The 25,845-nt window shown below is 40.9% G+C and overlaps 1 protein-coding gene across 1 annotated transcript in view; it reads right to left on the reverse strand.

The window, feature by feature from the left end:
- Window positions 1-15,702: 15,702 nt before the first annotated feature.
- LOC125461420 (V-set and transmembrane domain-containing protein 2-like protein) overlaps window positions 15,703-25,845 on the reverse strand; it is an 88,437-nt gene continuing 78,294 nt past the window's right edge. Inside the window, exon 4 of the mRNA XM_048550175.2 lies at window positions 15,703-18,976. Within this exon, the coding sequence (XP_048406132.1) occupies window positions 18,605-18,976 (372 nt within the window). The 3' untranslated portion in view covers window positions 15,703-18,604. The remainder of the gene's footprint in view (window positions 18,977-25,845) is intronic.

Genomic DNA, 25,845 nt, shown 5'->3' on the forward strand with positions numbered 1-25,845 from the left:
TCAACACATCCTCTCATTGACTGCTCCAGTTGTGCAGATGGGATTACATGGCATGCTGTATCTGGAGTGTACTGCAGCAAATCCCCCCTGCCCCCATCTGAGATATGATCCAAGCTGTGGGACCTCATCTTCAGGACACTTATTTCCTAATCATCAATGGTCACAGTCTAGGGATGGACTGCGCATTGTATCTCAACTCCACCTCAGTCAGATGGTTACATAATGGAGTCATTAGCTATAGTTGCAGAATGCAGCTGTTGTCCTCCAGTAATCAGCTATGCAAGGCATTTGAACCTTCAAATGCAGCAGGAACATACAAGTTCTCAAGGATGTAGGAATCATGGCTGCTCCCAGGGGGTATCTGGCACAAATCTATCTTAAGTGGCCACTAACCTGTAGCATGCCCTGAGATGTTGGTGCTGAATGTCCACTGTGGAGTCCAGAGGATCAAATAGCAAGTTATGGTTGCTAAGCACCTGCTCTGGCTTTCATGTTGAGAATTCTTGGCATCAAGTTTCTATCTGGCGCATGGGATAATAGCAACCTGTATATCAATGAGACAAGAATCATTGTTAATGAGGGTGGTAATGAGAAATAATCCATGTTATTAGGCAGCTGGCTGCCTCCTAATGAGAAAATCATCTCAGTGCCCAGAACTCTTATTAAAAAAATGTAACTTGCTCCTTCCAATATCAAGAAAAGCCGCACTGATTTCCTACCTTATCTTCCCAAATTTCTTGAAGTAGTCCACATCATTCAGCGCTAAATAAAATTCCAACTACTGTGCAGAATTCTCCCAATTTCAGTTAAAGTTTTGTTTTGTTGAGTGAGAGTCAAGGTACCAGTGCACCATAGTGTATAGCAGGTTTGCTCACACAATCTATACATTCTTCACTTCATTAGTCATGCTACTGGGCTCTTTGGTGTTCTTTTCCTGGATTTGTGTCTCAGGAGAGGTCCACATGCTCACCTCTGCCAGGATATCCTGGTGTTCATGCTGCTGATGCCATTTTTAAAGCCTCGTTGTACAGAACTCAGATGCTACAGGATCAGAGCTGCTGCTTGCACTGTAATTCTCAACCTTAATCATTGAGAGCATGGCTGAAAAATACACATTAGCTCCCTGCTTTTCATTCTGTGCCCTCAAAGTGCTTGTGGATGGGTTCATGAAGAGATGGGTTCTACTTTTTCCTGCTGACCTCCAATGGAGGCCTCATCACCAGACACAGTTAGACTGGACAGTGCTGTGTCCAGGGTTAGACAAAATGCACTGCAATGTGGATAAAAGGTGAATTACCACTTCTGTTCAGTGAGGGTAAGTTTCACCATCTGCGCTCTGCTACTTCATGCTCACAGTCACTCGATCTGACACAGCAAAAACTTCTCAGCAAGGTTTATAGATTATGACTCTCCCTTTTATGCAAATCATATTTGCTCAATGGCTCTCACCCACTTCATCTTCCCAAACTATTAACCCTTCCAGTTATATTCACTTCCCACTCAATCACTGGGGATACCTCATCATCCTTCCTGCTCCTGCATCACCACAGACTGCTCTTTCATCCACTTCAATTGTACTCCCTTTGTCTTCATGCAGAAAAAAATTGGCCCACAACCAGGCCGAGAGCAATGGGTGGCACAGGCAAAAGGCTTCTCACAACTTGCATGAAAAAACACTTGATTTAGCTGGAGTAGAGGACTACAGCTCATGCAGGGACAGGGAGACCTCAGTGGCAAACCAACCCGGTCAGCTTTATAATGCTGTTCTGCTATCCCATTAATGTGAGTGCTAAATCAGTCTTAATTTTAATCCCTCTTGCACAACAAATTTTGCCCTTGTCTTCGGTGTGAACGACACCCATAGATCCTCCACAAGATGATGTCTTTGCCAGAGACTCTCAGAACTACTCCACCACTGAAGAGAAAGCCACTGAACCCTCAGACATAGGCAAGGCTTTCACCCATACCTTCACCAGCTCAGAGATTTTCACCTCAGTGTGTTTTCCATATCTATCTTAGACTTGAAAGCACAATGTGGTGAGAATATAATTCATGCTTTCACAGCTGTCCAAGGCTGTATGTCTCAAATCTCTGGTACTCAGTTGGACAGCTCCAGCTCAGCTCATCTTGCAGTCACAGTCATTAATAATTTTGTCGAAATGCACAGAAATTGACAGGAGCAGAAAGTAGGTTTCTTGAAGACAATCAGTAATTGGATGAAAGGATGAAGCAATCCACCAACTATATCAGTGCTGTGCTGGCTGCAGCATGCATGTGGCCAGGAGATATCAGTCCAGTATGTACTAGTCCACTATTTGCTGGATACGTACATTGCCTGAACTCCATTGTTCTAACCTGAGATGCTCAGCATCGATAGCAGGGCAAGAAGGACCTCAGGATGCCCCTTTATCTCAGGGAGACAGGGTGATGCAAGCAGGCACCCATATTGAGGAGGAACTACACACGGCCCATTGAAGCTTCTTCTTAAGATACGCTCGAGGTGTCAGGTCTCTCCATCTCCTTTCCACCTGTGATGCCAAAGCCTGTCAAAGTCTAAGGGTGCAACTGTATGGTGTAGGACCCACTCAGTAGGCCTGGGCCTTCCAGGTCTAAACAGGCCTGGTACACCCTCTTGAGTTTCCCAGGTCAACAGGGCCAGCTAGAAAGCCTGTTGAGTGTGATTATGAAATCAACGATGAATCCAAACACTTCTACAAGGAAAGGTAAATACTATGTTTGAGATTTTCAGGGGAGCACACTGCCATTCAAAGCTGGAAGATTTATAATAGCTCACATTTTTATTCTCCCCCAGGCCTGTTAAAAAATAGCTTCTCTAAATCTTACCTGTTGTAGGTTCAGTGCTATCCTTCAGGATGCTCAAGCATTTCAGGGCAACTTTGCAATTTGAAAATGGAAGAGTTACTGATGATGGAAAGGTCCAAATGAGATCACCTAAGTTTCCTCTCAACCTGCTGGCTATAATGAGAGACTTCATGACACAATACTCAAATACAATACCCTTACTAAATCTTAAGCACTGCTTAATTAATGCCATGCAATGTTAGTTAGTTCACCCTCACTGTCTGCTGCCTTTTTCCTAATGACCAGCAGGACAATTAATGTATATACATATTTGAAGCTGGGATCACCCAATGGTCTTCAGTATATGATAAGAATGACAATAATTTTAGTAGCATAAAGGACTTAGTAGTACATGGCCAAGAAATTGTACCATTCATTATGAACATTCACTGTGAAGAAGATTCCTGGTGGATTTAAATCTGTTCTAGATGCAGCAGTGAAAATTGAAGCCTCTATCAAATGATGCACAATGAATATTTACATTTTTCAAGTCCTGCAGTGTGAAGAGATGGAGAGTGAAAACATGAAAGTAACTTTCCATGCTAAAGTTCCTTGCTTGCCATAGGACAAAATACACACTTCTTTGAATGGCAAGGTCAAAATCTGCTTGCACTGCCGTGACTACAGATGGTATGGCATCTTAAAGTGTGTAATAATTTCTTATGGTTTTCCCAATAGTATATTCAGCTGACACTTGCAGAATTTTGAGGAGGACAAACATTGCCTTACAGGGAAAAGCTATCACTAACTTTAATATTCAAGACAAAGTGAAACCTTTGCATGTGAAGGTGGAGTTGTAGTGTTGAAAACACAGCTGCCAGGAATTTGACTTCTTCACAACTCTTGCTGATTTCTTATTTGCATCAGTGGGAGAAATTGCTAGGAAGATTGGTGAAGATTTCAAAGCAAATTCATGAAGGCTCCATAAGCAATTCAGAAAATATTTCCCAACAGGCAGATGCAGGATTTGAGTGATTTGGAAAGCTATTTGGTCACATAAGCCTCATTGATGTCAAGAGGTCCAATTTTATCAGAAAAGCTTGATGGACTTTCAGCCCCAATGTAGTCCAAATATCCTGGACTCACCAACTGGTACCTGCTGCCATTCCCAATACCGTATAATGCTAAAGACATCATTAGCATACTCATAATGCTAAAACAATGAGGAAAAACTGAACATGGAGATGATAAGAGAATGGCGTTCTCCAGCTTGGAACCATGTCTCACCTCATCATGGCTTCATCAAAATTGGTATCATTCCTCCCATTAAGTCTAGTTGGTCCTTTAGTGGTGGCAAGTGAGGGCAGCTGGAGTAAGATTATTTGATGGTCCACATTTGATGGTCTTAAACCCTGCCTAATTGTTCTGTACATGAAATGTCTTGAAAACCACAGCTTTAAACAATCAGAGGTTCAGCTCATCAACACAGTATTGTATTGTGTAAGATATGACTGTCATCTTCACAAATTACATAAGCTCGACCAGCTCAATTTGAACACTACTACTAATAATATTTGTGTCGTAAAAACAGAAAGTGCTGGAATAATGTAGCACGTTTGTCATCATCTGAGGAGCCAGAAAAGAAAGTTAATATTTCAAGTCTAAATCGAGTCTTTTTCAGAACTGATTGTGCTGGACTTTCTGTTGGTGTCCATCTCACTCAGATTGCCATGCCATCCTTTTCTTGTGAAAGAAGAGAGCTCTGTATTCCTGACAGGAGATTGCAATCAAGGCTTCTTTGGAAATGCAGTAGCATTCTTCGAGTCTGACAGTTCGTTTATGGTGCAGAACTAAGAGACAAAGTTAAACCAGTGACCTCTTTTCACAACAGTCAGCTGCCATATCCTGAAATCTGAAGGTCCTGAAAGTCACTTTGACAGCTTCTGTTAAACAGTAAGTACATAGACAAGTTTGAAGTTAGAGTGCTGGAGGTATAGAGTTCCAGGTGGGTAGAGTGCTAAGTGGATAAGGTGCCAGCAGGAGAAGATAGAGGGTGCCATAGGTAAGATTCCAGATGGGTAGGAGATAAGTTGCCAGGTGAGTAGAGTGCCACATAAATAGAGTGCCATTTGTGTAGGGTGTTGAGTGCCAGAGGTAGATATCAGATAAGTAGGAGTTAAGGTACCTGGCAAGTATGCTATCAACTAGGAAGGACGCCAGGTAAGTAGGATGTTAGCTGGATAGGGTGAAAGGTGCCAGCAAGGATGCCAAGTGGGTAAGGTGGTTGATGGGAAGGTGACACATTGCCAAATAGGTAGGGTGTGTGAGATCACGTTCAAAGAACCAGATGACCTGGGTGAGTGAGTGGCGAAAATAGCCTCTTTATTTCACATTCACAGCAACATGATATAAGGTGAAACAATCCCAAAATCATAGCTCAAAAGTAGCCTCTTTTTTTATACAGAATTTAAGCATCCATTACCATTCTCACACTTGAGTGTTAAGCAGTAGGTATTGTACAAAAACCATGTTGCAGAAAATCGGTGATGGTTTAAACATTTGCTAAATGTTAGTGGCTATTGCTGAGTGTTAATGATTATTTTATGAATTGTCATTGAATCCCTACAGTGTGGAGACAGGCCCTTTGGCCCAACAATTCCACACTGCCCTGCAGAGCATCCCACCTAACCCATCCCTCATAACTCACCTAATCTAAACATCCCTGAACACTAAGCAATTTAGCATGGCCAATCCACCTAGCCTGCACGTCTTCGGACTGTGGGAAGAAACCGGAGCACCTGGGGGAAACCCACATTGACATGGGGAGAATGTGCAAATTCTACACAGACAGTCACCCAAGGGTGGAATTGAACCCAGGTCCCTGGCATTGTGAAGCAGCAGTGCTAACCACTGACCCACTGTGCCACCCCTTAATGGTGTATGCCACATGAGAAGCAGGCAAAATGTGATAAGCTGAGAATGGAGATGAAAGGAAGTGATAAAACAGAGGGAAAATGAGAGATTAGAATTCCAATCTTAAAAAATTCATTCAAAAATCTTCTATCAGAGTGTAAATAGTGAATGGGTTGTAAAAGGCATATATATGTTCAGCAGCAGAGGCCAAGATTAGACATCTTAGTGAATTCATTCCAACAGTGTTTACCAAACAAGGAAGATGCTGATGAAATATTATTAGAAGCAGACATGCTGATGGTAATGGTGGCATGAAAATTGATAATCTGGCTGTGCCTAAAGTGAATAAATCAATAATTTAACCCTTTCACAGAAATCCATAGGCTGTCTAATTGCTGTTGGTTCTATCATTAGGTGAAAAGCCGGTGAATTTGTGTGGCAAGACAACAAAGTGTGAAGCTGGATGAACACAGCAGGCCAAGCAGCATCTCAGGAGCACAAAAGCTGACGTTTTTGTGTGGCATCTCTGTCTTCGGTATTTTAATGGAAGCATTAATTTTATAACCTTGAATATGCTAGAGGAAGGTTAGACTTTTAACGAGATTAGAGTGTCTGTCTGGTTTGTCCTTGTATAATTCAAAAGGTTTTAGCCTTGTTATTTTCAAGGTTAGAATTTTAAAGTTGGCAAAAGGTTTTTTTTACAAGTAAAAGTCTAGGTTCCTATCAGTTGTGGCTGCCTGTGGTTTTTGTTCACTATCGCTTGTTTAGTTAGTTTCATGGTTACGTCCATCTGTCGATCCTATTCGCTATCATCATTCAGTTTTGCGGTAGTAGTGCTGTCAGTTTCATTCATTCGTTCATTCAAGGCCACACGGTTCTGAACATAGCGCCGTTAGTTTTATAAGTGGGTTAAAGGTTGCTTACATACACTGCATAGCGTTTGTTAGTTTTATTAGTGGGGTAAAGTTTTCTTATATACGTGTTGAATAAAAACTTGTGACAGGTACCTTGTTACATAATATACAGGAAAAGTCTGCAGGGAAGTAACATTTTGCTTTAAAGGAAAGGGGGCTCATCTAATTATCATCTTTGAATGATACTAGGAGCCACTGTGGCTGGAGAGGGATTTAGATAAAGGGTTTGGTAATAGCGTCTATTCACAGTTAGATTTTAATATCTAACAGCACTGCTTTTGGTGTGGGAGTTCTGTAGTGCCTGTGTCACGCCGGACTGCATATTTGAATAGAATGTCAGTCTTGTTAAATGGGGGTTTATATCGCGCGTTATGCATGAGTGCACTTTCAAGTGGAATGTAACCGCAACTTCAAGTGGTTGTAATCTGATTTGGTAGTGAGGTCCTGAATTAGTTTGAATTGGGGGTTGCTGGTACGTGGAAACCTGCACTTAATATTATAGCCACAAATTAATGGATTAATGGACATGATTTATGAAGCTATATTAAAAGCTGTTAATAGACATGAATTCAGATATATCAGGCGCAAAGTAACAGGGGAGCCAGGTCAATGAAACAGTATCTCAGGTCCTTCTTCAAGGACCGCAACTTTCCCCCCACAGTGGTCGAGAACGCCCTTGACCGCGTCTCCCGTATTTCCCGCAACACATCCCTCACACCCCGCCCCCGCCACAGCCGCCCTAAGAGGATCCCCCTCGTTCTCACACACCACCCCACCAACCTCCGGATACAACGCATCATCCTCCGACACTTCCGCCATCTACAATCCGACCCCACCACCCAAGACATTTTTCCATCCCCACCCCTGTCTGCTTTCCGGAGAGACCACTCTCTCCATGACTCCCTTGTTCGCTCCACACTCCCTTCCAACCCCACCACACCCGGCACCTTCCCCGGCAACCACAGGAAATGCTACACTTGCCCCCACACCTCCTCCCTCACCCCTATCCCAGGCCCCAAGATGACATTCCACATTAAGCAGAGGTTCACCTGCACATCTGCCAATGTGGTATACTGCATCCACTGTACCCGGTGTGGCTTCCTCTACATTGGGGAAACCAAGCGGAGGCTTGGGGACCGCTTTGCAGAACACCTCCGCTCAGTTCGCATCAAACAACAGCACCTCCCAGTCGCAAACCATTTCAACTCCCCCTCCCATTCTTTAGATGACATGTCCATCATGGGCCTCCTGCAGTGCCACAATGATGCCACCCGAAGGTTGCAGGAACAGCAACTCATATTCCGCCTGGGAACCCTGCAGCCTAATGGTATCAATGTGGACTTCACCAGTTTCAAAATCTCCCCTTCCCCAACTGCATCCCTAAACCAGCCCAGTTCGTCCCCTCCCCCCACTGCACCACACAACCAGCCCAGCTCTTCCCCTCCACCCACTGCATCCCAAAACCAGTCCAACCTGTCTCTGCCTCCCTAACCTGTTCTTCCTCTCACCCATCCCTTCCTCCCACCCCAAGCCGCACCCCCATCTACCTACTAACCTCATCCCACCTCCTTGACCTGTCCATCTTCCCTGCACTGACCTATCCCCTCCCTTCCTCCCCACCTATACTCTCTCCACCTATCTTCTTTTCTCTCCTTCTTCGGTCCGCCTCCCCCTCTCTCATTATTTATTCCAGAACCCTCACCCCATCCCCCTCTCTGATGAAGGGTCTAGGCCCGAAACGTCAGCTTTTGTTCTCCTGAGATGCTGCTGGGCCTGCTGTGTTCATCCAGCCTCACATTTTATTATCTTGGATTCTCCAGCATCTGCAGTTCCCATTATCTCAGTATCTCAGGTATGTTGGTGTGGATGAGAGAAACTGTTTGTGGCAGGGATTGGTGAGAGTGGGTGTTGGGTCCATTGGGGGTGTCCAGGGCAATAGTCAGCTCAGGTCCAGAAAGGGTGGAGGAGTCATGGACATTGGGGAGCGTCAGCTGGGTCTAGCCGGAAACTCGGAGAGGTAGTTGAGAATGGTGGGGTGGTAGGGTTTGAGTGTGAGATAAGTATGGGGTCAGTTGGATAGTTTCTCAGAGGTTAAGTATGTATTTAATAGCAAAACATTCCCTGAGTAATAACTTCACTTCCCTCTGAATTTGCCAATTTGAATGGAGGCTTTCAGAGAGTTTCAGGTGAAGGGGAATTGCCCAGTAGAATTTTCAATTTTGTGGGTGATTCCTTCAGAGTGTGCACTGATGGGGATTCTGCAGGGTGAGCTCCCATCTATAGTGGAATAATGGCAGTCTGGTTGTTGGAAAATCCAGACCATTGTGTCAACTATAAATTCATTGCACGCACAAAGTATTCTTCAGAGAAACATAGAAGTCCCAACAGACTCAAGCTTCTCTAGAATCTATCATATTACCATTGACTTGACTGTCCTGAAACAATTGCAAACCTGAGCTGTTAACTTTGTTTTTCTCTCCACAGATGCTGCCTGCTTAGAATAGATTAGCTGGTCATTTATCTTATTACTGTTCATGAGACCTTGATGTCACAAATTGTCTGCTATGTTCCCATTACAGCAGTGACTACATTTCAAGATCCCTTAATTGGTTGCGAAGTGCTTTGTGTTGTCCTGAGGTATTGCATTATTGCAACTTCTTTCTATTAAATCTGAGTTCCAAGCACCACAAAGCAGAAAAAGGAAACAATTTGAATCGCATCTTTCATATCCCCAGGCCGTGTCAAAGCATGTGTAGCCAATTAACTTTGAAGGATTCTCATCGTTTTCATGCAAAGAAACATGAAAGACGAAATTTGCACAGCAGGAATTTATGAGATAAATGTACATTTAGTTTGTTTCGTTGTTGGTTGAATGTTGGCCAACACAGTAATGATCTTCAAATAGGATCATGGAATTTGTTATATCCACCAGAGCCTTAAATTAAAATTACAAGGATGGAATTTTCTACTTCCTTAAATGGTGCAGGGAATGGTGAGAAATGTGAGAAAATGAATTGAGTAAAGCATTCTGAAGAAAGTCCTAGACCCGAAACGTCAGCTTTCCTGCTCCTCTGCTGTTGCTTGGCTTGCTGTGTTCATCCAGCTCTACACCTTGTTATCCAAGTAAAGCATCTCCAGTTTTCCCTATAAGTTCTAAGTGGCAAATTCAGAATCTTGCCAATGTGGTATTGGCCTTGTTTCCTTGCATTTGCATCTCATTATTATGCCCAATTTGACTCATTTCTGCTGCATAATTCCCAATTCTTCACTTTCCCAGAGAATCTAGGCAGCACCAATTTCCTGACTTGAAAGTCAGAGCACTTACCCGATGGCACAGCTCACCACTTGTTTCTCCTGGCATCACCCAACTCTGTCTTCATTTTCATCCCTGCCTGATTCATGTACGTTGTCCTCCTCCATACTTTGTCTGATGCACATTTTGTCTGAGCAACTCAACAATGGTAAACCAGGAACCTCACTACATCATCATGTTGCCTTCAGACTAACTCACAAACCATCTCAGGCTTCAGGACTTCGCTTCGGAGCACAGAGACACCTACACACACATCTAAGAATGCACCTTATGATTCTTATCTTCATTTCTAAGCACTCATTCAGTTTGCCTTACTTGCCAGCCTCTGAGATTGTATCAGAGATAATGGGAACTGCAGATGCTGGAGAATCCAAGATAATAAAATGTGAGGCTGGATGAACACAGCAGGCCAAGCAGCATCTTAGGAGCACAAAAGCTGACGTTTCGGGCCTAGACCCTTCATCAGAAAAGGGGGATGGGAGAGGGTTCTGAAATAAATAAGGAGAGAGGGGGAGGCGGATCGAAGATCGATAGAGGAGAAGATAGGCGGAGTGGGAGACAGACAAGTTAAAGGGGCGGGGATGGACCCTGTAGAGGCGAGTAATGATGGGGAGATAGGGAGGGGATACGTCAGTCCAGGGAGGACAGACAGGTCAAGGGGACAGGATGAGGTGAGTAGGTAGGAAATGGAGTTGCGGCTTGAGGTGGGAGGAGGGGATAGCTGAGAGGAAGAACAGATTAGGGAGACGGGGATGAGCTGGGCTGGTTTTGGGATGCACTGGGGGGTGGGGAGATTTTGAAGCTTGTGAAATTCACATTGATACCTTTGGGCTGCAAAAGGAAAACTCAGGTCCAGCAACTAGCCTGTCCAACCATGCAACAGTTTTTCTGGACTGCGCTGAAATGTCAGCCTAAGTCAGATATTAGGAATAGGATGTAAACTCTAAATGCTAGGACACAGAGACAAGATCAACACTATCTATTCCACTTGTGGCTGCAATGTTTGTTTTTAGCACAAGTCAAAATCTAAGGCCAAATTGGAAAGAAGCAAAAAGAGACTATCTTGAGGCAGACACACAACTTGGGCAAAGTTTAACATAGGACCAGGGGGAAGCCATTCAGCCCATCAAGCCTATTCAATGAGATTGTGGCTGATCTGGGGCCTATCTCTGCCTTTGGTCCATATCCCTTAATAGCTTTGCTTAACAAAAATGTATCTATTTCACATTTAAAATTAACAACTGACTCAGCATGCACTGCCATTTGTGGAAGAGAGTTCCAAATATCTACCAGTCATTGTGTAGAAGTGCTTCTTAACTGCCTATACATTTCCAGAGAGACAAAAACTGCATCATAGTTTTATGGTGCTGCTCCTCAAGATGGTGATCAGAGTGATTTTCTGCAGTTTTGTTTCACATGAATTCTGCCAAATATTAAATCCCTTACTGAAGTTAAACAAGAATCACAGCCAAATCTCTGAGACAAACTCAGTCCAAAAGAGTTCATCTTCACAACCAAAATTAGATGTGTTACACATGACTACTAATCCTGAATTTTTAAATCCATAAGTAATTAACTCACAGATTCCTCTCAATTATTCAGTCCCAAGCTTCCACTATACTCTTTGAATAAATTTACTGATTCTAATTCCCACAAGGAATTGTACTTTAGGGGCAAAGAGGTCAGAAAATTGGATCAAATGGTTTTAGCGCTGTTTGTAATCTGTGCTTCCTTTGAAAAGGCTGCCTGCTAAGTATACCAAAACAGAGAATTAACCCAAATTATGACCTATCCTATTTATACCATAACAACCAGGATTTTGATGCTGTAATTCAATCCTGGAAACTTCATGACTGTTCATATCATCAAAGTTTCAAGTATTACATTTTGTGTTATAATGCTTTACTGGTTAGCTACATTTCCATGCATAATAACCTATTTTGGATATGTTAATAAAATAGTGATTAGTGTGTTATACACACACAGGATTTTCCATGGCGGATTAATCAATGAATCATCAGCAATAAACGGTATGTATTGGAGCAGAGTGCGATGCATTAGGGCTCTTGTGTGTCATGGCAGTGTGTGTACCTTTGACTAGCCCAGATTAAAGACCCAGCTGCTCCAGAGGTGTGCCATGTTTGTGAAGTTTGATAAAAAATGCATACACTTGGTGCTAGGCCACATGTAGATTTTGTGACCTAAAGAAATTTATTTTCCATATTTATGTTGATGAGTTTCATTAGCAGTCCCTCTTTCATCTTCTAAAGGGACTCCTCCTCAACTTCTGCTGCCGCTTCATCCCCGTGCTTCTGATCTAAAGGCACCCCCATATGGGGAGAGAGGCAGGCAGTTCAGAGAGCCTCCTCGTGCCTCTGCTGCTGCACCTGGCCATGGTGGTCATTAACAGGTCCAGACAGTGGGCCATGGAAGGAGTCATTGTACCTGACTGTCTGCCCTTCTTCTCCATTTATGTCTGTGCTTGTAAGCCTGTGGAGAGGGACTTATGTGGCATTCATTGGCACAAGACATACCTTCAGAGACCGGAGGATTCCACTGGGACTAGGATACATCATCACTTCAGATGATGTTATATTCACATGATAAGTTTCCATTCACCTTATATAAGTTTCTGTTCATCGTTAGTTTGTATTTTGTTACAGTGCCCCAACAGGAGTTATTTAACCCAATTTTAAGTTTATTTTAAAAGAGTAGAGAAGGATGGGCAGATTGTTTACAATTGTTTCTCATGGGCTTAAATGAACAGACTTACATTAGCCACAACAAAACAATTGTTTAGAGTGGGTGTTGGGGATTAGGGAGAAGCAATGGCTTAGTGGTATTATTGCTAGATGATTGATCCAGATGTTCTGGCGACCTGGGTTCAAATTCCACAATGGCAGATGGTAGAATTTAAATTTCATAAAAGAGGCTGGAATTAAGGGCATAATGATGATCATTGTCAATTGTCAGGAAAACCCTATCTGGGTCACTAATATCCTTCAGGGAAGGAAATCTGCCACCTTTGCCTGGTCTGGTCTATATGTGACTCCAGACCTACAGCAAGGTGGTTGACTCTTAACTGCCCACTGGACATTTAGGGATGACCAATAACTGCTAGCATAGCCAGAGATGTCCACAAGTGAGTGAAAAAAAATGGGCAATCTAGGCATAAAACATTTTATAGATAACAAAGCGTGGGGCTGGATGAACACAACAGGCCAAGCAGAATCTTAGGGGCACAAAAGCTGACGTTTCGGGCCTGGACCCTTCTACACCCTAGAAGGATCTAGGCCTGAAACGTCAGCTTTTGTGCTCCTAAGATGCTGCTTGGCCTGCTGTGTTCATCCAGCCCCATACTTTGTTATCTTGGATTCTCCAGCATCTGCAGTTCCCATTATCTCTGATCACAAATAAAACATTTTATAGATTCTCCAAATCCAATTCAATTTTAGTTCTAACCTTTATGTTAGTACATTTGGTATAAATATGGAGCAGTCACTTCGAGGGTCCACACATGCTGCAACATTCCCTTCTGGTTTCTCTAGCTGCTGCTGTGCACAGACCTCAGACTTTTGTCCAATATCTGGAGAAATTAAAGGGAAATTAAAGGGAGACAAATGTGCAGAGTATTTCTTAAATATTAAGAGTTTGAAAGTGTAACTGTGAGGTGTGAAGCATGTAAATATCAAGAGTAGTGAAATCTTGCTTATTTGTGTAGGTGCTTGCTTAGACTGCATCTGGAGCAGCTTTCCCTCCAAATTTCTTAGCGGTGTCAGCCTTCTTGGACTGCACATGACTGCGACTGCTAGAACCAGAACACTGATCGCTAGGCATAGGACATTGAAGTGGCTGTGCATGCACACAGCACACAGCTTAGAGGGAACATTGACCTGGATTATTATGTGCAGTTTTGGTCTCCTTACCTCAGGAAGGATATTGTTGCCACAGATGGTGTCATGTGAAGACAGATTGGACAACTGAGCCTGTATTCTCTACAGCTTCAATAAATGACAGGGGATCTCACCAAAACCTACAAAATATTTAAAAGGGATACACAGGGTAGATATAGGTAAACAGTTTCTCCTGGCAGGGGAGTCTACAATCAGGGAGCACAATGTAAAACTAAGGGTGTTGCCATTTAGGGCCAAGAAGAGGAAAGATTTCTCTACTCAGAGTGTTGTGAAGCTTTGGAACTCTCTATCCCAGAGTTTTATGGAGGCTCAGTCTTTGAATATATTTTAAGTAGAGCTTGATAGACTTCTGATCACCAATGATGTAAACAGTTATAGGGATTGTATGAGTACAAGTCATTGAAGTGTTTTGATCATATTAAATAGTAAAGCAAGGTTGATGGGCTGAATGGTCTACTCCTGATCCTATGTTTGTTTTAAGAATATTGACTTAACTGGATCACTTTAAGATTTGAGTTTAGGAGCCACAGCTGAGTTTAGTCAGTTGAGTTTTCACAAGTAGTTTTGAGATAGTTTATTATGAGGCAAAGTTTTATGTGATGTATGAGCTAAATAGCCCAGAAAAGTATACAACTCATGAGAGCTGTGTGGTTCACTGATCCCAAAAGATCAACAGATGCTTGGTATAGATGGTGATTGCTGTAGCGTGTGATGGTAGTATTCTACTCTTGAACTGAATTGTTAGGGAACTCTTCTCCTGATCTTCCTTTTGTTCCATCTTTTACCTGAAGAATTTGTCTGCCTCTTGTTTATTGCCTCCTGTCTCAAGCATATTAGCTCATTTTATTTGTAAGGATTGATAGTTTAGCCCATGTTAATCATCTGAAGTTTTCTAAGCAAGGTACCCAAGATGTCAGGCAGGCCATCTCACACAGACACACACACACACACACACACACACACATGCAAGTTCATTCTGAGAGTTTTCAGCTAGCTCTTATTCAACATTTGTAGGTAAAAGATCTAAATAGAAGATTCCCCAACATCAGTTCAGGAATGTACATTCAGCCTAGTGACCTCAATATAGGGAGCACAATCTTTGTGAAAATTATCTTACAGTGTGTCTTGGTTCCTTAGTGTTTAGAATTGTTTCTGTTTTTACAGAGAAAGAATCAATGTTGTGCTTATTAATTCCATAATTTTATGAAAAGATTTGCTCACTCCATCTTTTCCTACCCTCACCCTTGGCGTTAATACATTTTCCTTAATGGGCTCGGCTTATAAATTGAACAACTGGAATCCCAGGTGATTTAACAGTGGTGTTTAATAGATGAAAATTGCCACAAGTGATTTACTTGTGGCAAAAGCTGTTTGCCTGTGTGTGATACCACTTCCAAGCAAAAAAAAAGACTGGTTCTTTACCTTTGGTGGTCTGTATTGTCATTGCCGGGCATTGAACATGATTTGATTAATTGGAAACATGGGCGATTATTGATGAATGACAATAGATGAAAAGTACGTGGGTGATTTGATAATAGGAATAAAGCAATTCTATTGTATGTGAAAGCACTTCTGCTTATAAAGTTTGAAATAAAGCAAATAAATATCTAGCTGTTTAAGGGTTATTGTGGCATAGAAGCAGTGCTCCTACCTCTGAGCCTGGAGCCCTGGGTTCAAGACCTACTTGCTTAAGAGGTGTGTCATAACATTTGTGAACAGGTTGATTGAAAACAGATGCAAGCAAGTTCTCAGCACGTACTGCAGGATTTCTCCCAGTTCATGAAAGTTACAACATTTCTGTACCATTAAAAACATTCATAAAAAGAAAACAAACCTGACAAGACAATATCCATATTTTTGTGTTTATTAATCACATTCAGCAAAATCATTTACAGAGATACTCTGCTACAAATAGCCAAAGTAAAATCCAGTAATTAAAAGCTGCTGCAAAGGTGGCTCTGAATGTTTCCATAGCTACTTTATCACTAAAGAAATACTTAAATATGATTTGTGTGCAATGACCCATTCCTTTCTGGATTTTTTTTCCTTTCTCACAGAAATAGTTTTCAGATGTACAGAAGCAAAATGCTTCATGTGCTGCCAAACCTGCTGAGTATTTCCAGCATTTTCTGTCTTTTTTCAGCCATATAGACTGGCAGCTGTGCACAGTTTGAATGGACTATTTGAATGACCCATTAAATGGGCTTTAAAGCCTGCAGCATCATCCCACTTCACTGCTCATTAAATGGGTTCCGAAGTATGAAGTGGCACAATTTGTAATACATGTCAGTACTTTACATGGTAATTTACTGGTAATGAAAGTACAGGGCTAGAAGCTGTTCAGTCCATATTTTTGACAGGCTAACAGGTACCATTGCAGGTTTGTCAACACATAGTGATTATATTCCAATATAACAAGGGCATTGTATATCTGGAGGCATTATGGATATATTACTTTAATTGCTAAAAGACAAAACCAGTTCTCGTTGGCCCTGTCACGGAAAATCGATCCTGATGATTGGCACAATCTAAAATATATTATGCTATTTTCAGTGCCTAAGTTCTGCTCTTTTTAATTGATTTAATGATGTTTGACCATATACAATTTAAAAATACTTGCAGATAAAACAATGTTACTTTAGATTTCTTACACAAATATTTCAAAGTGGCACAACTAAATTGAAAAAAAGGGTTAATAGAGAAAATCACAAAACAGCTCTATTTACAGCAAAACATTCTATTGCATGGTACCAGATATGTTCCTTCAGGTGAATTATCAAAATAATGAGACCTGGTCAACCTATGCAGTATTGAAGGACACCATCAAGTCAGATGATCTAACATTCCTGGTAAATATTTGATGTAGCCCATAAACCATTGCTAGACACAGGTATTTTATCACAATAATTAACTAGTCAGGGAGAGCAAAAGAAATTCTTTTTCATTGCAATTCCACCCCTCTTTATGTAGACACTAGCAATGCATGGCATGTTTATATTTCAGTTGCTGACTACTCCTAGTTATTGATATAGAAAAAAGAAACAAAAGGATAGTATTATGTTTATTGATTTAAACGTTTTCCTGGTATTCAATGATGGTCTCATTTTTAAAATTCTTTAACAGTGTATTAATGTTGCACTAATATTTCTGCAAGCTGTATCTCCAGGTAGGGCTTTGTATTCAAGATACTTGGTTATTATAGACCATTAGGGAATCAACGTTTGTTAGCCTAGGTGTATGGTTTGTCAGATGAGATCGCAATATTCAAGGGAAACTTCTTGATGAGGATGAAATAATTTTTAATGAGTTAAAAAGATTGAGTCAGGGAAGGTTGAGTACTGTTTATTGATTATATTGTGATGGGGTATTATAAGATTGTGGTTAAAATGAAATGGGTTAAAGTTGCTTTTTGAGAATAAAGAAGAAGTCAAACAGATAGACAGACACCTTACTGTATGGATGCAGGCCATTCGGCTCATTGAGTCCATACCAACCCTCAGAGAAGCATTCCACCCAAACCCATCCCATCCCTGTTAATACCATGGCTAATCCACCTGGCCTGCACATCCTGGACACTACTGGCAATTTAGCGTGGCCAATCCACCTAACCTGCACATCTTTGGACTTTGGGAGGAAAACCACACAGACACAGAGAGAATGTGCAAGATCCATACGTACAATCGCCCAAGGCTGGAATCAAACTTACATCCCTGGCACTGAGAGGCAGCAATGCTAACCAAAGTGCCACTGATACTTAGGTAAAAGGAGATTGGAACTTTTCATAGTGTGTGGTTGGGGTTGTTATATGAGATAACGCATGATTGTAGAATTCACCTGAGATGTCACAGAACTATGGACAATTGGATAATTAAATGTACATTAATAGAACTGTTAGATAAAAATGGGATTGGGGTTGTTAGGTGGGAACAAGTTGAGGATACTAAGCAAATGGTGTTGGGCTCTTTAGATGAGATTAGAAAATGTGGTAACAAGTTTGGATTATTACATGTGATGGTGGATGTGAAGAAAAGGCAGAATAGAAACTCAGGAGAATAAGGGTTGTGACGGTTGCATGAGATGGAATTAAGAGACTTTACGAGAATGAAGCTGAGGTTTAAAAAGTGGTGGTATTATTTGATAAAATGAGTCTTGAGACCTATAATATAATTAATATTAAATCACAATATTGGAGTCATTCTAATGGGATTAGAATGGTTAGCCAAACATAAGGTTGAGATTTATCAGGTAACATGGGGCTATAATCATCAACTATAAAAGTTTTGGAATTGTTAAAAACTGGATTGAGTTTGGAAACCTAGGTTGAGACAAGGGGTCAACTGTTAGTTGAAAAGAAAGTGAGGATGAAACATCTTTCCACTGATGTTGAAATTGATGTTTATTATATTTAAAGATTAAAGTCATCTGTGTCATTATTCTGTTCGATGTAAAGCTGTCATTGTATCTTTTTGATAAAAGACAGATGTGAGCTTGCTTCTATTGGATTATTAAGTAAATAAGAGATACTGTTAGTATATTACTGAACATGAATGAAAATGTAATGAAATTAATGTTTCACTTCCAATAAACATGAAGTATAACAAGTAACAAAAATGGTCAAAAAGCTGATTACCCCCTTTAAATAATAGTTTTAGAGATATTCTTTGCCAAAATACTCCCACAAAGAAGCTGGTCATGCACTCCTTCTATACAATTTACAAACACTTGACTCTCCATGACAGCTCATTCTATTAAACACAGTGGATACGATCAGCATCAAGAGACAGATCATTCTGTTCACAGTCAGTATCCAGGGCTTGTTCATTCATGATTTGGATAGATTTAGGGCTGTTGGAAAAAGACGAGGATTTAGCAATGTGATTCGTGTGAGCCTTCATATCACTTCCCAGCACCTTGGTGTCCTGCATGTGTGCAGCAGCTTCATGTACCAGCATCTCATGATCCTGCACAGGCTTGACCCTCAGATAAGCTTTCACTTTGTGATGTCTGGGTTTGCCCTCACTGTAATCAGTCACTCTGCATTCATAAGTGCCTTCATCTGAGGTTTTTATGGTGGACAATCGCAGTTTGTGAGAGATATTGCTTCCAACTACCTTCACAGCCTAGACAGAATTCAAAAGACAAGACATGGCTGGTTAAATGATTTAGAAAAAAGAAATGAATGAAAAATAAAATAAGACCATAAAATATAGGAGCAGAATTAGGCTATTTGGCCCATCAAATTTGCTCCACCATTCAATCATGGTTGATAAATTTCTCATTCACTTGCTTTCTCCCAATAACCCTCGATCCCCTTAACTAATCAAGAACATATTTAATCTCTATTTTAAATACACTTAATGACTTGACCTCTGCAACCTTCTGTGGCAATGAGTCCCACAGATTAGTCAGGTTCTGGTTGAAGAAATGCCTCCTCATCTCAGTTCTAAAGGGTCATCCCTTCATTCTGAGGATGTGCCCTCCAGGCTTAATTTCTTCTATTAGTGGAAAAATCTTCTCCAAGTCCATTCTATTTATGCCTCTCAGTATTCTGTAGGTTGCAATCAGATCCCCCCTCATCCTTCTAAACTCTATCAAGCACAGATCTAGAGTCTTCAACTGCTCTTTAGATGACAAACACTGCATCCCTGGATCATTCTTGTAAGTTCCCCACCAATGTCAGCACATCCTTCCTTAGAAACAGGGCCCAAAACTGCTCGCAAGATTCCAAATGCAGTCTGAATGCTTTTCTTTTAACAATAACAGGGTCGTACCTGTCATGATTGACTTTTCACAGCCCCGTAGAGCATTGTTTTAATCCAACTTTATTTGCCTCAAATAATTCATATTAGGTTTTATTATTTTAGTTTTGACAGCAAATTTAATTTGTTCATTAGTTGTTGTAATGAAGAAATATTTCTATAAAACCAGCATCACAAATGTTTCCCTTTCAACTTGGGTTCAGGTTTGTTCAGTTAGTTACCACATTATTATTTAAAAACAAATGTTTTATCAGAGAAATTCTAGGTTAGCAATGTCCACCTCCATAGCTCTTCAAATCTTGACATGCCGACTGCTGAAGGCATTTGCACAGTTCTAAGGGGAAAAAAAATGACATTTCTATATCACCTGTCTGCAAACCATTCAAAAATGGTTCCTCTACATTGAACTGCACTGGATGAGGACTACAGGTATGTGTCCAAATCTGCAGCAGTTCATTGTTTTTAAAGTATAGACCTTGGAAAGGACTGTGTGAGTAATACTGTCACAACTGTGAGGGTAGTGGGGGAATGTGTGAGGAGGCAGAAGCACTGCGGTAATATCACTGAGCTAGATGTTTTGGGGATATTGGTTCAAATGTCATTATAGCAGATAGCTAAATTTGAATTCAGTAAAATCTGGAATAGTATACTAAAAAAAGGTTAGTACAAATGTGTCAGTTGCTGCAAACACAAGATCGAGAGCAAAATTTGCTATCCTTATCTAGTCTGGCCTACATGTGGTTCCAGGCCTAAATCAACATGACTTATTTTTAATTGCTCTCCTGTCAATTGGGTGTAGGCAACAAATGCTGGTCTTGACAATGACACCCACATCCTGTGGACAAACTGAAAAAAAAAGCATTTCTTTGTATTAGTTTAATGGAACTGATCTGTTTTAAATGCAATTGTAGTCTCAATTAATTAAAAGTGTCATACAAATGTGTTAAGAATTTATATGTTGATATTTATATGACATAATTTCTAACTGTGATTATAGCCTTTGTACAAACTATACATATACAAACATTCACTATTAGACAAAAACAATGAACAGAATGCGTTACCAAAGAATATTATTAATTCCGCACACTGTATAGAAACTGTAGTGTGAGGGAATTATAATGGCACCACAATTACCATTTCCTCCTCAATTTTTGTAATATATAACTCATCACAATCTCTACCCTATCCACTTACGTTTTCTTTGTGCAACTGTCTTAATTTCATATTCCAAAGACTTCAAACACAAAACAAAATGAATAAACATTGGTTGACAATTCATTGCAGTATTGACAGAATGCAGAACTGCTGTAAATGCTGTCTTTCAAATAAAACATCAATCTAAGATGCTGTTTGCCCTCCAACATTGCAGTAAGACCATATTTCAAAGAAAAGCAGAAGAGTCTGTCTCTGGTGTCCTGTCCAATATTTGTCGCTTGCCTAACATGACTTTATCGGATTGCGGGCTGCGTTGCACAGTTGCTACATTTTGGAAGTGCTCAATTAACTGTGAAGTAATTTGGGACACCCTGGGGTCACAAGAAGCATTGTTGTCTTCTCTTTCAAGGGTAATTAAGCTGAATTCCACCGTCCCAATCCATTCCTATGCTACCATTGTTTAACCTTCACTCTGCAGAATGTACTTTGCCCACCCAAATCTCCAGTCACAGGAATCACTGTGTATCCTAGAAGCTACCTGATCAGCTGTATCTACTTATCCACAAAATCTACAATTTTTTTTTGCATTTGCTGTATATGCATACGCTAAAGATAATTGTCCATTCAGTGTGTGTTCTCACACATTCTGAAAAAAAATCACAAAAATACAGATTTAAGAAATGATATTCACAAGACAGAATCTGATCCTTGAGATCGAGTGCCTTAATCATATTTGACAATGTTTTAGCTTCTGCCATAGTTACTGCAAGGAGCATCCTAGTGTCTGATTTTTCCCTTAAATGGTTATAAGCAAGAACCTCTTCTAAATATTCCTTGTATCCAGAAAACTGTGATAAAGCTCTGACCTCAAGCAAGCGCCACAGTTCAGAGGTAATAAAAAATGTAACGAGCTGAGTAAACAAATCAATGTGAACTTACCCCAAACTCATTAGCTCCTCAGCTAAATCAATTTAGATGCGATGTCTGTCACCAGTAAAATTAATTCACTGCTTTCAACCTCAGCTAGGACAGATTTTGAATCTCAAGGTGGTAGATACAGTGAAGTGATCAGGGAATTTGAGAATCCTGTCTATTGATAGTGAGATAGCTAGTTTCATGTTTTTTTTTAATTATCTGCTAGTCCACAGTTTTCTGTGTTTTGTGTGTAGGAGGATTAAAGTGCAATGGAAAGCAAGGAAGAATCTTTACAGCATTACCACGGTGCAAGGACAGTCCATTTTAATGAAATGAAAGATTCCTTTAGAAAGATAGTAAAGGTTGTTTATAGTTACTAAAAATTCCAGGAAAGGCTGTGGGGAGTCTATAGATATTACTACTTGGGTGATATGCTTCCCCACTGCTGGGTTTGAAGGCATGGATAACATGTTTATTCCAGTGGGACCTATTCCTGTGAGGGCCTCATCCCCCCTGGATTTAACTGGTGGCAGGATAGGTCCATGTCAAAGGCTTATTCCAGCTGGCTTCCCTGTTAGCAGGTTGCAGGAGGGAGTGTTTGACCCTCCTCAGTGCTCCTGCCCCCCGTGTCTCCGATTGACTTGCAGCTCTCCAACTGAGGACTTCCATATCCAGAAGTGTAGAAACCCCACCTCAAGTCTATTAGTAGCATGTGGCACATATGATTTGGCCCACATAATCACACCTTGCTTTGGCTAACGTTAACATTTCATGTTGGAGATTAGATTTGATTAAGGTCATCTCAATATTAACGTCAACTTCAGACCCTAGTTAACTTCCAGACATGAAGGCAGCTTGTTAAATTTACATTAGAGCATTGCCTTTTCACAGAAAATATTTGCACAGAATGAGAATTGCAGGCAAGCAACTTTACCAGTATTATTCAAAACATTAATTGATCTTAGCTGAGAGCATTAGTGATGAGCAACATTTGTTACTTAGGTTACACCAATGAGCGTGCGTAACCACAACTGCCATTATCATCAAGTTACTTGGGGAACAGGGCGAAGAAGGCTTAGGATGAGTCTGAAATATTGAGGGTCCTATATGAGTTTTCTTATATTTAGACATATATGACAATACAACCGCATGTTGTTCATTGTGTATAAATGTTGTCACTCACAACAACAGCCCTAACGTGTGTAGTTCTCATTTCTATTTTACAAAAGAGATGTAGAGGCATTGGCGAAATGACAACAATGATTCAAATAAGTTTTAGCAGAACTGAATGATTATAACTATCATGAAAGGCTGAATATGTTGCGCTGTTTACTTTAGATAGGAGTTTGATGTGGAATAACAATGGAGATACTTTAAAATTACACAAGAGTTTGTTAGGACAGACCTTTGGAAAATATTTCCATTTGTTTTGGAATCTAAAGCATGGGAGGAATTCAAGAGAAATGTTTTTTACTCATTGAATTGTTAAAATATGGAACTTGTGACCACAGGATAGATAGATGCTATTTGGAAGATTCCCAGTCATCTTTTTCTTATTTTGTGAAATGCTAACACAGTTGTGAATTGACACTGAAATAAATCTTTTCAAAGCATTTTTTTCTATCAATCCGTGTGAGATTTTGTGAAGCTAGCATTCATCAATGTGTGAGAATCCAACCATCATTTTGTAAAGGATAGTGCGGTGATTATATGTATATTGACCACTAGATGGGAGTAGCATTACACTGTTCACTGGTTATCGTACACTTCTGCTGTTTTGAGTTTGATAGGACCACAATGCCCCACTTTCACAGATCCTGCAAATGACTGCACTTGTGGAAATCACAGGCATCAATACCCTCAAAGTATTTGGGTCAGATCTAATCTGAGAAACTGTCTTTTGGATCGTGATCAAAGCAGAAGGTCAGATTATCCTGTATATTTAGCAGAAAGGCCTGGGGATTCAGTAAAACTCAGGGTAAAATGTCTGTAAGAAATTGGGTCCACAATATTTGGTCATCCAGCAGCCTAACTAGCGTTCATTAAGAGGAGCAGAAATAGCTGAACATAGAGCCAGAAGGACAGAAGTGCACCTCCTGGCTCACAGTGCTGCCTTCCGCAAGTCTTATTTTTTCTCGACCTACTGCTGGCCTTCTTTACACATCTTTTGTCCCAAGAACTGTCTCTTGAAATATAGCCACATGTTCAATATATCCAAATAACACATGGGACTAATATGGCTTAATAAAAAACAAAAGATGTGCAGATGCTGGAAATCAGAAACAAAAACTGAACATTACTGAAAAATCTTAGCAGGTCTAGCAGCATCTGTGGAGAGAAATCAAAGTTAATGTTTTGGTTCCAATGACCCTTCCTCAGGTTTGATGTGCTTTATCTATCAATTCAGAAACAGCAGTTTTTGATGCTGCTCAATTCATGGTCATAAACTGGTGGATGAAATTCTAGCAACACATGCAGAATCCTCCTGTAGCAAGTTTAAGTTGGTCGATAAACAGCCTGGTCCAACACACTACATATAGGCACAAGACCTCGACATGCAACATTAGAATACTCAGCACTGATTTTGACCTCACAAATTCCCCTCCGACAAGCCAACCTCCTCCTCCCAACCCCAATAAATGACACAGAGTTTCCAGGCCGAAATAGGTTTGTTTTGGCTGCCAATTTAATCTTTTCTGGGCTGGATCTCATAGTGGATGATCGAGGTGGTGGATTGTTTTTCTGTCCAGGAGGAAATATAACTGACAGCCAATATGCTTAAATAAAAATCCCACTCCATAACCTTAGCAGGAGGATCCCAAGAGTGGGGCTTCTATCCCTGAGTAGGAGGAACGCCCATACTGAACAGGCGCCAGCCGATCTGCATGGCTGTCAGCTCAAGCAATCCCAGGTGCACCAGAACTCAATAGGAGCTGCTGGCGAGGCTGCAGCCAGCCCCAGGCAGAAATTCAACGGATCCTGGAATGTAGTAGGATGGTATTGCAATGCCTGACATATTATAATCCAGTTAGGGACTGCAACATTTTTTTGATCAAGGTTAGAAATCCCAAGCATCGTACAAATTGAATGAGGCTACAACAGTCCACTGTTTTGAACAAACAGGCTACATTTTACTATACAAAGCTAACAAAGTAAAACAATCTGCAATATATACAAAATTTTTACTCTAACGTCCAGTATTTACATGTAACAAATATGGACTCACAAACTAGTTTAACACTTCACAGAGAACATCATATAGATAATGTAGTCAAGGCACATCCCATGGATTTAGCAGGAACCCCTCAGAAGTTATTGAAATTACGTGGCAACAAATCGCACAAAAAACAAACTTTGCTACTTTTACAAGATATCCCAGTTCTTTCAGCACAAGAGCAGGAATTGTTATTGCAGTTATACAGGACCTTGGTAGGACCACACCTAGCATATTGTGCGTAGTTTTGGTCTCGTTTTCTGAAGAAGGATGCTCTTGCTCTCGAGTGGGTGCAACAAAGGTTTACCCACCTGGTTCTGGGGATGGCAGGACTGACATATGAGGAGAGATTGACAAGATTAGGATTGTTTACATTGGAGTTCAGAAGAGTAATGGAGTGGGGTGGATCTCATAGAGACTAATAAAATTCTAACGGGGCTACACAGGGTAGATGCAGGGAAGATGTTCCCAATGGTGGATGTGTCTAGAAACAGGCTCACTGTTTGAGAATTTGTGTTAGACCGTTTAGGATGGAAATGAGGAGACATTTCTTCACCCAAAAGCGGTGAGCCTGCGGAATTCATTACCACAGGAAGTAGTTGCCAAAACCCTGGTTCGGCCCTCTCTGGAGTACTGTGTTCATTTCTGGTTGCCTCATTGCAGGATAGATGTGGAAGCGTTGAAAAAGATGCAAAGGAGATTTAACAGGGTGTTACCTGGAATGGAGGGAGGGTCTTACGACAAAAGGTTGAGAGAGCTAGGGCTTTTCTCTTTAGAAAGACAAAGGATGAGAGATGAATTGATAGAAGTGTACAAAATGATCAAAAGTATAGATAGAGTGGACAACCAGAGACTTTTTCCAAGGGTGGGCTAGCTATTACAAGGGGGCATAATTTTAAAGTGAGTGAGGATAGATATAGGGGAGATGTCAGAGGTAGGTTCT

The sequence above is a fragment of the Stegostoma tigrinum genome, chromosome 19 (assembly GCF_030684315.1).
Source record: "Stegostoma tigrinum isolate sSteTig4 chromosome 19, sSteTig4.hap1, whole genome shotgun sequence".
NCBI lineage: Eukaryota > Metazoa > Chordata > Chondrichthyes > Orectolobiformes > Stegostomatidae > Stegostoma > Stegostoma tigrinum.